Consider the following 13,195-nt stretch of genomic DNA (forward strand, 5'->3'; position numbering starts at 1 on the left):
CACAAGTTTCCTTTAATCTGCTTATAAGCGCTCTTGATAGTGAAAGTCCTTTTGAAGTTTCCATCCAAGTGACTTTATCCAACCCAATGCAAGGGTGTGGGGGAAGAATGCTAATAATACAGCTTATAATCTCATTCGGCAGCCAAGCCCTGAATAAATCTAAGTTTCACAAGCTTTCCTCAGTTACCATATCCTGGAGGAGACAATCTTCATCGAGGTTATTTCATTACATAATAAGATTTATCAAAGTTCCAACTTCAAGGATCCAATTATCCTTCCAACACCTTATGGTATTACCATTACCTACTGACTAGATAATGTTCTAAAAAAGAATTAGTTATTAAATTAGTTTCCTTTTTCTTTTTGTTATTTTATATATTTTATGAGTTGAGTGATTACATTAGTTTGAATTACTATGTGGAGTCATTACATTTTTTCGTTTAATTGAATGATTTTTGTTTTGTTTTGTTCTTGTTTTTATCTATGTTAGTTCTTGTTTTGTTTTGGTCAATTGAGTGATGTTTTGTTCATGTTTTGTTTGATGTCAGATAAACACATTGGTTTATTAGATAAGCAAAATCAAACTTTTAACCAAATTTATTATTTCCCACCAAAAAAAGGTATCAAAGTTCTTGCCAAATATATAAAGATTAGTGGAAGAAAAAAATTAGATATCATTTTTGGCTTTTGGGTAATTTGCTTTCCATTAAATTTGAAGTAGAATATTAACTAGAATGAGTGAATATATGCTCTATTTAGTGACCTTGAACTTGAGAATGCAACACTCATGCTAGAATGAATACTAAGCCTTTTGCTGCTAGCACTCTAGTTTAGTTGACAATCTACTATTATGGCTTTGCAAATGTTTCAGCCGATACAGATGCTAATGCTCTCACCCCCTCAAAATCATCGACTTTGGCGAGTTGTACTCCGATTTCATTGGATGATAACGAAAGCCCAGTAGATAGTGGTTCAAAGGATCCTTCTATTCTACATTTAACTAGTAGACATACATCATCAGTTTGGACTGATTTCACAAGAAAGTGAGTTGGTGATGCCATAAAAGCCGAGTGCAACTACTGTTCCAAGCTTTTTGCCAGTGGAAGAAGAGCTGGAACAACCCACTTGAAAGATCATCTAAAAAATTGTCTAAAAAGAATATGTCAAGATATATGACAAACTAAATTGTTTGGTGTAAAGGCTAATCCTACTGACAAAAGTGACACGTTGACCTTGGCACCATACGAGTTCCACCAAGAGGATGGGATAAAATAGACTTTACAGAAATGATTATTTTGCATGAGTACCTCACTAGCATGGTTGAGCACTATGGTTTTAGAAAGTATTCTAAGACTCTTCAATTGTGGTTCAAAGTACTGAATCGCAATACAACTAAGAAAGACATCATGCAAAGATATGTTTCTGAAAAGGAGAATACCAGTATATTGTTGAGAAAAGCAAAGAGTTGGATTGCCTTAACTACTAACATATGGAGCGCAAATAACCAAAGAAAAGGTTATATGGCTGTCACTGCACATTTTATTATAATGCTTGGAGACTACAAAATCAAATCATAAGGTATTACATTCTTTTTAAATCTTTTAGGGATGGATCATTTTTAGCTGGTTTAGTAACCTTTTATTTTTTGCATAAGCTAGGTTTTGTTATGTCCCAACCCCTCACACCACTGAGGCACTTGCTGACACTATGAAAGAATGCATTCAATCTTGGAATATCGATCTTAGATTGTCTGCTATCGCTGTGGACAATTGTATGACTAATGATGCAATGATGGATATTTTGCATGAAGAGTTTCCTTATGGTTCCCTTCTTTTGCACAGTTAATTTTTTCATATGCGCTGTTGTGCTTATATATTAAATCTAATTGTTCAAGATGGGTTAAGTGTTGTTGTAGCTGATGGTATCCAAAGAATTAGAGATAGTATTATGTTTTTCATTTCTTCTGATAAAAGGATCCAAAAGTTTGAACAAGTAACTAGGCAATTAGTTCCTAAATACCAAAAACAAAAACAAAAAATCGGCACTTGATTGCAAGACTCGGTGGAATTCTACTTTTGAAATGCTTATAGTTGCTATGAAATATAGGGAAGTGTTTGTTGTTTTGAGTGGCCGAGATAATCTTTATAAGAATTCACCAAACAGTGAAGATTGGGAAAAAGTGAGAAAATATGTGAAAAATTGGAAGTGTTTAGTACTACTACCCTTTATTTCTCTACTTCAAAATTTCCTACTGCTAATATTTATTTTCCCAAATTTGTACTCTTAGACTTGCTATATCTAATTGGCTTTCGTCTCCTTATGATTATATAAGGAAAATGGCACAAGTAATGCTAGAAAAATACAACAAGTACTGAATTGGTGTTAATGGTCTAATGGGTGTGGCGACAATACTTGATCCAAGATGCAAAATGGCCCTTATCCACGTTTTTTTTTTTAATATTTGATCATGATGAAGCTGAGAGTGAGGTTAGTAGAATTAGTATTTTTCTTCGCCAATTGATGAATATGGGTTTAAGAATAGTAGGGTTCAAGCTACTAGTTCTCGAGCACCTAGTGATACTGGTAACATTGGAGGAGATGCGTATATGCAAGAATTCCCACAATTTATGGAGCAAGATAAGAGTCAAAGTTATGAAAAATCAGATTTGGAAAAATACTTGGAAGCTTCTAATTTACCACTTTGTGATGATTTTGATATCCTCAACTAGTGGAAGACAAATGGAAGCACATATCTCATTCTTCAACAAATAGCTAGGGATGTTTTAAGCATTTCTATTTCTACAATCCCTTCGGAGTCTGCTTTTAACACTAGTGGTTGAGTACTTGATCCTTATCGTAGTCGACTTCTACCAGAAACTGTTGAAGCTTTTATGTGTGCTCAAAATTGGATTGAGCTGATTTTAAAGGTAGTTTATGGTTTTTATTTTATTTTGAATTTACTTATAAAATAGTAACATACCATTTTTTTTACATTGAATTTATTTTTCAAATAGAAGTGCAAGTTACTTATAAAGAAGCTTACATATGCAGGTTCAAATGAAGTTAAAGAGATACAATACTCACAATCGATAGAAGAATTAGAAAATGAATGTGATACAGAAGCAACGGGAGTGATATACATTGATTGATTTTTGGAACTTTTGCACTTGTGTTACATTTAAAGACATCTATGATGTATTTGAGACATTGTTTGTATTTGGATATTATGTAAGGACTTATATTTTCTGAATTTTTTAAACTCGTGTTGAAGTTATATTTTATTTACCAACTAAAGGGTCGCGGCGACTTATTTTTTTAAAATGGTGATAGTTGAAATAATGTCACATATGTGGTGGGAGTCCGGAGGACAAGTATTCCATACTTTTTTCATAAAAAATTGGTTTATATTTATTTAATTGATACTTATAAATATATTATATAAAGTGGGTCACGGAGCGGGTATAGTAGGGATTAGGTGGGTCTGAGGACCCATGTAGATGGTTGGGCGGGGATGGTTTTGGGTTTTGTACCCGCAATGAGTTGCAAGGTGCCCCGCACCCGTCCCACCCAATTGATATCCCTACATATAGGATTAAGATCAATCTCGAGAAGCTCCCGTAATAAGATTGGGGCTTCCTCAAATACATGCATCTCATCATAGTTACTGTTTCCCAATTTAGTTATCCAATCAGCTACTCTGTTATGTTCTCTAGGGATGTGCTGGAGACGGACCTTCCAATTTCGGCATAAAAGTTGACTAATCAAACGCAACTCTAATAACAGACTAATACCTACACCACTAGCTAAGATAGTTTCCGCAACTAAAGCATTATCACACTTCAACTCCAATTACCTAAAACCAAACGCCCATGCTAAATTGAGGCCTTCTAATATAGCTCTTACCTCAATTTTGAAAATTGAACCTTTCCCAATCCGCATAGTAAATTCGCACGTCCAATTGGCATCATGATCTCTAAACACTCCTCCAATCGCAGCAATATTATTGCTTCCCAACAATGCACCGTTTGTATTCAACTTAACCCACCCTTTCTCTGGCGGCCTCCAATGATCACCCGACACCTTCTAAATGCGATGTAGCTCACATGATTTTGAGTTTACAAAGCTCGTAGTCCAAGCTAAACCTGCACCTACAACAACATCAACATTATTATGGCTATTATTGAAAATAAAATTATTTCAGCATTTCCATAACAGCCAACACAATATTGCAAACAAAGTCAGTCAATTTTCCTCCTTTTCTGTCAACTCCTCTTGAGAAAACAAGTTCTTAGTTAACCATATATTCAGATTCGTTGAAAAAAAACATATTTTTTTGACTAAATTAGGAATCACCACCTTCCAAGCATATTTATTGTTTATTTGTTATTTATGAACATTATTTGAACATATTCAATTATATATTCATATACATATTCACAAAACATATTCATTTAACTTAAATAAACGAATATAAATATCTATAATTTTAAATAAACGAATACGAATACAAATTTAAAATTTTTAATAAACACAAACAAACGTGAATTCAGGTAGTTACTTAAATCATAAAAAGAAGTTACTGAATTGGTATGGTCACTGTCTAATATAATAAAAATATCAAAAGCAACAATCATGGAATTAGCTTTTGATTGATACATTTTGGATGAAAAGTCACATCAATTTGTGTGTTTTCTTTTAAGGTGAGAATTGTTCCCCAAAAGTCAATTATTTATCTCTTTCTATACATTTAATTTATACATCTAAACATCCACTTTTGAATAAAGCTTTTTGTCCTCTTCCAAAATTTTTAATTTTAATTATTACTATATAAAATAGAAATGTTTTTAAAATAGATTGGGTAAGAAATTAACATAAAAAATCGAGTTTTTAATTTAGTCTTAATTCTATAAATTTTTAAAAATATTTTAAAGAAAACATAATGAGTGTTTGGTAATCAGAGTTTTAGATTTTTTTTAGTTAATTTGGGCGCAAAATGAAGAATTAAGTAGTCAAACTCTCCCATTATAATGTTTGGTGAATGGAGGTTTACAATTAAGCTAAAACCTCCAAGACAAAAAATGTTGGGATGGGCAACTTTTTTCAACAGCTGATTGGAAATGAAATATGTGAAATAACATATCTGACCATGTTTTTTTGTCACATGCTTTCAAACCTAATAGGGGTGCCAAGATATTAGTAGCTTCCATTATCTCAATTTCACTTTCATCTCCAAAGCCCAAAGTAAATCTAAAAAAAAATCCACCATGAATTTACAAAAAAAAAAATCCAACGTAAATATACAAAAATCAACATTGCCGCGAGAAATTTTCAATCGAGCCCATTCATCTTTGAATATTTATGTACTCTTAATTTATTTTCAATTTACTTGGGTAAAATGATTTATTATGTAATTTTATATTAATTTAAATATGTTACTTGACAAATTTATTTAGAATGTGACATAATTATCACTAATTTACATACTAAAAACATGACATAATTATCACTAAAAATATAGTTTACAATTATATTGATACATTATTAATATTTATCAAGGTTAATATTTGCAAATAAGAAACTTAAGAAATTTATTTATTTAATTTTTTAAAATATTTAGTAATTAATTTCCATAATGGATATTTTAATTCTTTGATAATAATGTTTTATTTCAATAATTTCAATACTAAAATATTATAAACAAATAAATATTTAATAATAAAATATGTCATGCCCTTATTTCTTATTTTACACGTATTAATTATTAATTAAATTTTAACAAACACTTTTAAATAAACAGTTAATAAAATTAGTTGATCAAACTAACGATTATAATCAACAATTAACTATCAACTATCAATCAAGAGATAGTACAGTAATAAAAAGCTAAATTAATGATTGGTTGGACATTTCCAAATTGCTCTTTACTACTGCAAATCTAATCCCTGTCCTAAATACATAAGTTCAAACCTCACTTTCCTGAAAAAAAAATCTTCTACTCTTTTAATCCATTCCTTTTCATGCCAATCTCCAAACCCATTGTTAAGACTGAAATTTACTTACTAGATGGCAAAGTTCATATTCAAAAACATAAATTATAACTAAAATAGAAGATGGGCAATTGGCAAAGGCAAGAAAGAAAAAGAAAAAAAGGGGAGGGAGGTATTTAGCTGTTTTTGATGCTTTTGATGAGAAACAGGAAAGTAAAGCAAAGATCAAAAGCATGTAAGAAAATGTCCAAAGGTTACAGCTCCTTTTATTCCCTCTTTTTTTCTCTTCTCTTTGTTCCTATTTTCCAGTGAGAGACATTGACTTTTCAAGCCCAAATAAGACATAATGTGTGTTAATAGGAAAACCTTTATATATGTCTGCATCAGTTTTACATAATTAAACCAAAATCATAAAAAAAAGAACAAGGAAAAAACATCAAGAGAAGGGTAATAATACTAATACTAGTGGATTTAAACAGTCCAAAAATGTTAAAATCATAGGAAGAAAGGAACAGGGAGGTGTTGAAGGTTGACCCACCAAAGAAGGGCCAGTGATTTGGACAATAGCAAATCCATGGTTTGAACTTTTGAAGATCAGCAGTTTGACAAAAATGGGCGAAGAAGTTAAGCAACCAAATACATCTTCAACCAGGACTTTGTCTTTGTCTCTCTCACTTAAACCCACACTTTTCTCTTCTCTTCTCTTTTGTTCTTTTTTTTTCTCCTGAGTTTACTGGCTCTCTCTGTCAATGGACAAGCACCAGCAACAGCTGTCTTTGGCAAAGAGTTCCACGCAAAGTTGCAATGAATGGTAGGAGAGTTGTATTCTAGCATTGTATACCAGGCATAGTTTCTTTAATGTGCTCCTACAGCTTTGCCAATGTTATTCTTGCTTAGTGATGCAAAGAAAAAAAAATTCTGCATATGCTATAAGTTATCATTTGCTTCAAGTTTCAGTTTTGTTGCTATTTTATGAACATCGTTTTTCTCTTTTAATTGTTTTCTGATTGATGCATTGAGTTATTGAGTTTGTAGCTTCTGTCCATTGTTGTTCTGCATTTAGAAGTGTGATATTTACTCAAAAATTGTATCCCAATTCCCATATCACACCTTTTGGTTGAAGTTTTATGCTCAGCAACTCAAAATCTTGCTTTGCTCCTTCTTATGTCGAGAATTACTATATTCTTTTATCTTCTAGTTATGTTTGTTCATTCTTTTCTTTAAGGTATCTCAGAGTCTCTTCTTTTTTTTTGGGGGTCTTTTAATCTTTTCACTTGAATATTCAAAGTGGTCCTTCTGTTATTGTAGGATTTTTAGGGATGTTCCAAGTGATATCACAATAGAAGTAAATGGAGGGACAATTGCTCTACACAAGGTAATTTGGTTCTTCTGATTTTTTTTCATATAATTTTGGTTCAGTTTAATGGATTTTATAATCGGCTAAGCACTTTAATTGTTCCCATAATTGTAACTAAAGCATTAGGAACAATATAAATGTCTTCAAATGTACTTAGCCTTCTTTTGATCTTTAATCCTTTTCTTGGTTGTTTAATGAGAGTATTTATGCAAATAGCTGAGAAAGGACTTGCTTGGTAAGCATTTCATGGCTTAGTTGTAAATATTTGTGAAACCAATATAAGAATGAAAGCAATAGTTGTAAATAAGATGTTTATCCCTTTGCCTGATATGTCCTTCTATATGATAACCTTAGATTATAGTTGTCATTAAAGTAAAATAGCTTGTTTTTTTCCATGTGCAGATTAATATTAGGATGTTCTAATGCTGATAATCATAATTGTTATATGCAGTTTCCTCTTGTCTCTCGAAGTGGGCGAATCCGGAAGCTAGTCGAGGAACATAGGGACTCAGATATCTCAAGGGTGGAGCTTATGAATCTACCTGGTGGTGCCAAGTCATTTGAGTTGGCAGCAAAATTCTGTTATGGCATTAACTTTGAGATTACACCCTTAAATGTGGCTCAGCTCTGTTGTGTTTCGGATTACCTCGAAATGACAGAAGAATTTTCAAAGGATAATCTTCACTTACATGCTGAACAATATCTTGAAAGCATTGTTTATAAGAACCTGGAGATGTGTGTTGAAGTTTTACAACAATGTGAAAATCTACTTCCTCATGCAAATGAGTTGAATATAGTTAGCCGTTGCATAGATGCAGTAGCCTCAAAGGCTTGTGCCGAGAAAATTGCGTTGAGCTTCTCCCGGTTAGAGTACAGCAGTTCAGGTAGACTTCATACAATCAGGCAAGCCAAATGTGAAGGGGATAGGTGGATAGAAGATCTTTCAGTTATTCGGATCGATTTGTATCAAAGGGTCATCACCGCCATGAAATGTCGCGGTGTTCGTCCCGAGAGTATCGGAGCATCCCTTGTGAATTATGCACAAAAGGTGCTGACAAAGAAAGTTGATTTGGTATCAACTGGACACCAAAAACTGGTGGTTGAGACAATCATTAGCCTTTTACCTGTTGAGAGACTTGCTGTTCCTATAAGTTTCCTTTTTGAACTTCTTAGAAATGCAGTGATGCTTGATTGCACTATTGCTTGTAGGCTTGATCTAGAGCGTAGGATTGGATCCCAGTTAGATATTGCAACTCTTGATGACCTTTTGATCCCATCTTTTCGACATGGATGTGAGACCTTATTCGATGTGGATACGGTTTATAGAATCTTGGTAAATTTTTCTCAGCAAGATGATGGTGAATATGATATGGATGATGTATCCATTTTTGAATCTGATAGTCCTCATTCACCATCCCAAAGTGCACTACTCAAAGTTTCGAAATTAATGGATGACTATCTTGCAGAAATTGCTCTTGATGTAAACCTCAAGCTTTCAAAGTTTATTGCAATTGCAGAGGCTTTACCTGCACATGCTCGTACCATCCATGATGGCTTTTATCGAGCCATAGATATATACCTGAAAGTATGTATGCTGATATTTTTTATTCATTATCCATGCATCTATAACTCTCTAACTTTGTAATGAATGCATGTTCAGACTCATAAGGGTATACTGGATGCAGACAAGAAGAGACTGTGCAAATTGATTGATTTCCAAAAGGTCTCACAAGAGGCTGGTGCACATGCTGCACTAAATGAACGGCTCCCCATCCAATCGGTAGTCCAAGTCCTTTATTTCGAGCAGTTAAGGCTACGAAATGCTTTATGTTGTTCTCACACCGATGGCAACCACAAGCCGGTGCACCACCAATCATGGCGGATCAGCAGTGGTGCACTCAGTGCTGCAATGTCTCCTAGAGACAACTATGCGTTTTTGAGACGAGAAAACCGAGAGCTAAAACTTGAGCTCACTCGTCTTCGGATGAGACTAAATGATCTAGAGAAAGAACATGTTTGTATGAAGAGAGATATGGCAAAGTCTCATTCTCATAAATTTATGAGTTCCTTCTCGAAGAAAATCGCTAAACTACGCTTCTTCAGACATAGTTCTTCGAGAGGATCAAGTTCTCCCTCGAGGCAATCCTACAGAGCAGATTCAAAGGTGATTGAGAGAACATGTGCAAGCATTGAGTAGGTAACTGAAATTGCATTCATCCATTCATTGACATCATTAATCAGGATTCGAATCTTCTGTCACCCTCTTCACTCCATATATGTAATGGTTAAAAAGAAGAAAAAGATTGCCAATACTTTTATTAGTTATATTTCCAAAGTCATTGTCAATGCTAGTAGTTTTCAGCAACTTCGTTGTTTTTTTCTGCAATGAGCCCTTAAGTTCCTTTCTGCATTCTAAAGCTCATATCAATGGCAGAAATTATAGTTTTGTAATACATGGTGGATGTAGCAGATTTTAAAAGCGAAGGTTCCTAAGCTTTTAAGGAAGAAATCATAACAAGAACATCCATAGAAGAACCACATGCATGAGCAAATGAACAAGTTTTTTTATCAAAGAAAGGGAGCATTGAACAAACACATGGTGAAAACTGGGAAAGACAATTATCAAATTATCACAATCGGAGGCGAATCTGAGTTTTTTCAACTGCATTGGAGCAAATGTTTGAATAAAAATATCCAACCATTTACCACCCTGCAGTATGTGAAAACTCCAAACAAATTTAAACTAGCATAATCTTATTGTGAAGATTGTTCAAATTATCTCTTGGGAGTCTCAATGCTTAAGATGAAGCTGGTGTTTTGGTATAGGAGCGGACACCGAAGGCCAATCCCAAGATTAGCAGGGGAACAAGGAATTGGAGAAGCTTTATGACAAATTCTGAGGTCTTGTCTTGTTCGTAGTGAGGCTGCTTTGGAGGAGTGTACTTCCTCTTAGAGGGGATGGCCGATGTATCGATGTCACCCACATAAAACTCATCCATCATTGCTCGAGCACTGCTACTATGACCAACATCTTCAAAATCATCAGTTGCATCCTTCCCTGCCAACCATATACATCAAACCAAGGTCATCTCCAAACAGCATCGGGTTATACAAAATATAAGTAGAATATTTGTCAATATTTATCATACCTGTGGAAGACAGCAAGACATCATCACCACCAGGGTGGTCCTCCAAGAATTTAGTCACATCAAATACCTGCTTGAAATTTTTAGGAAATCAAAATGCAACGTAAAGCAAGATGCTCAAAGCAAATAAACGTCAACAGTTAGCTCTAGCATAGAATTTAGCAATGAAACTAACAGTGAGATTGATATCTGATGCTGAACCGTGCTTCATGTTACCACATGTTCAAACAGACTTCACGTTCAACCCCATAAAATTTTGTTGCTAACAGCCCCTTAAAATCGAAGAAAAGAAATCCTAACCACATTTTCATGACCTTTCTAGTTACGTTTATTAGATGTAGGAGGGTTATATAGGTAATGTTAGTACTAAATGGAGAGAAATACATACAAATACTCATTCTCACCCAAAACACATCTACTAATGCCGTGAATATGTTATTTCCCCAATTTAATCATCAATGAAAAGAAGCCAGCAAAATATATCTCAGTAGCCATTTATAACTCCCAAAAGAACTGGTATAAGAAGTAAATCAACAATGAAACACTCTTGCGTGCCAATGATGAACAAGTACTCTGCACATTGCCGGATTATACGCAAAAGCCGATACCTCTTAATGAAAGTTATTACCATCCACCACGAGAAATACATCATCCAAGGACCGTCATAAAGATTTCATTAAAAGTATTGCATTTAAGGGCAAAACTAAATCTAATGGCTGCGATGCAGCATATTAATGACCAAAACCACCATTCTAGACTAAGTTAATAACTAAGCAAACCGAAAGGACCAGCAAGCACTCTGTAAATTGGGGGAAATACACACAATGGCCGATCTCTCTCAATGAAAACTATTACCAACTACCAATAGACTCCATTTTGCAAAGTCCATCATGCAGAATTCATCAAAAAGAAAAATAGTGCAATTCAGAGTAAAATTAAATGATTAAAAGTGAAAATTAAGCAATTTCAGGTTTAAGCTAATAATTAACCAAGGACTTGAATAGCAGAGGACCTATTATACTGAAGATGATAGTTCTGAATCTGACTAATAATCCACCAATATGCAGTTTCCTATATATAGGGAAGAACAAAGATGGAGTCTCAAGTGTTATAAGCTTCTAGAGATCCATCAACTAGGATTCAGAATATTCTTATAATCAGAATCAAATAAAATTTCAAACGAACAACAAAATCACCTATTCAAAAAATAACCCCACCCTTAGCCAGATCCAATAACTCTAAAAAAAAACAAAATACAAACAAAAGACACCATTTTTAAGCAACCCCAAAGAAGAAGAAAAAAAATACAATCCATGATTGGGGTTATACTTATCCATGATATTTCTACAAAATAGAAGAAATTGTACCTTGCCCTCAATGACAAGCCAACAGTCTTTAGCATGGTTGTGTTGAGAAACCTCAGCCAAAGTGTACACCTTTCTTTCTCCACCCATTTTTTTCCTCTTGTTTTTTCGCTTGTTTGAAGAATAAGAAGGGCAGCACAGAATAGCTGATCAAACTGAACCCAAAATTTAATATTGTTGTCTTGTGGTTGCCACTAACCAACCACAAACTCTGTGTGCTGGGGTTGAACCTAAAAAACCAAACAAATAAAAATAAAGGGAAACCAAATAAGAGTAGGTTTGGTTGGTAGGGTCAAATGTGAGCCATCGATGGAAAGAAATTTTGATGGGGTCTGTGGGGGTTGGTGAAGGAGTGATAGTGAGATGGTTGTATCACTCACCAACCACACTTTCAACAATTTTACAAGTTTTTTGCTTGGACTTTTGTTTGGAACACTATGCTATTTTATTTTCAATTCCTTTGGTTATATTATATGTTACATCAATATTTTAGGTGGCCTTTATCCTTTCTTTGGTTAATTTTTTATTAAATTTTAATCAATTTTAAATTTTTAAAATATATTAGTTTATGGTTATGACAATTTGAGGTTCAATTTTTATAATAAAGTTAAATTTTATTTTTATTTAAAATTTCTAATTTCTAATTTTTAATCAATGACGTTGGTGATGTTTTTGTTGATAAACTATTAAAATAGTCACTTTTATTTCTCTCAGGTTACATTTTAGTTACTTATGTTTGAAATGTTATGTTTTAGTTACTTACGTTAACGTGTTGTAACATTTTAGTCACTGAGTCGTTAATTGTCATTAACTGCGTAACAATAAGCTGGCGTAGCACGTTAAATCATCATTTGAAATAAAAAATTTAGGTCAAATTATACAATTGGTCCCCATATTTTTTGTTTTAAGTAATTGAATTTTTTTTCTTTTTTTGTTCTTTGAACTTTCTTTTTTTTTTCTATTCTCTTATGCTTTTCCCTCTATTTTCTTCTCTTCACCATCTCTTTTAATGTAAAAAAAAACAAAAATAAATTGCTCGAAACAAAAAAAACAGGGACCAATTGTATAATTTAACCTAAAATTTTCATTTGAAATGATGATTTAACATGTCACGTCACTTATCATTACACATTTACAGATAACGACAATTAATGCTTAGTGACTAAAATGTTACAAAATGATAACGTAAGTAACTAAAACATAACATTTCAAACATAAATAACTAAAATGTTACCCGAGACAAACAAATGTGACTATTTTGATAGTTTACCCAAAATTATTAATTGTTTATTTAAAAGGAAATTAAATAGCTTTTATTTTCTTTATTCCATTTTATAAAAT

The 13,195-nt window shown here is 33.2% G+C and overlaps 2 protein-coding genes across 3 annotated transcripts; one reads left to right on the forward strand and one right to left on the reverse strand.

Moving 5' to 3' along the window:
- Positions 1-6,406: 6,406 nt before the first annotated feature.
- On the forward strand, positions 6,407-9,730 carry LOC105804802 (BTB/POZ domain-containing protein At5g48800). 2 transcript variants are annotated; one of them, XM_012637579.2, is made up of 4 exons: positions 6,407-6,798; positions 7,296-7,362; positions 7,796-8,929; positions 9,005-9,730. In XM_012637579.2, exons 1-4 carry the CDS (start codon positions 6,737-6,739, stop codon positions 9,539-9,541), a joined length of 1,800 nt encoding a protein of 599 aa, XP_012493033.1. In that variant the 5' UTR covers positions 6,407-6,736; the 3' UTR covers positions 9,542-9,730. The 2 variants fall into 2 exon arrangements, with proteins under 2 accessions (XP_012493033.1, XP_052489616.1); XM_052633656.1 differs by having other exon boundaries at positions 9,030-9,193.
- Positions 9,731-9,888: 158 nt separating this feature from the next.
- LOC105761027 (cytochrome b5) lies at positions 9,889-12,134 on the reverse strand. The gene is made up of 3 exons (XM_012578678.2): positions 11,858-12,134; positions 10,494-10,560; positions 9,889-10,402 (listed from the first exon to the last, which is right to left on the reverse strand). Exons 1-3 carry the CDS (start codon positions 11,942-11,944, stop codon positions 10,143-10,145), a joined length of 414 nt encoding a protein of 137 aa, XP_012434132.1. The 5' UTR covers positions 11,945-12,134; the 3' UTR covers positions 9,889-10,142.
- Between the last annotated feature and the right edge of the window lie 1,061 nt (positions 12,135-13,195).

This window comes from Gossypium raimondii, chromosome 7, assembly GCF_025698545.1.
Source record: "Gossypium raimondii isolate GPD5lz chromosome 7, ASM2569854v1, whole genome shotgun sequence".
In the NCBI taxonomy this organism is placed as follows: Eukaryota; Viridiplantae; Streptophyta; class Magnoliopsida; order Malvales; family Malvaceae; genus Gossypium; species Gossypium raimondii.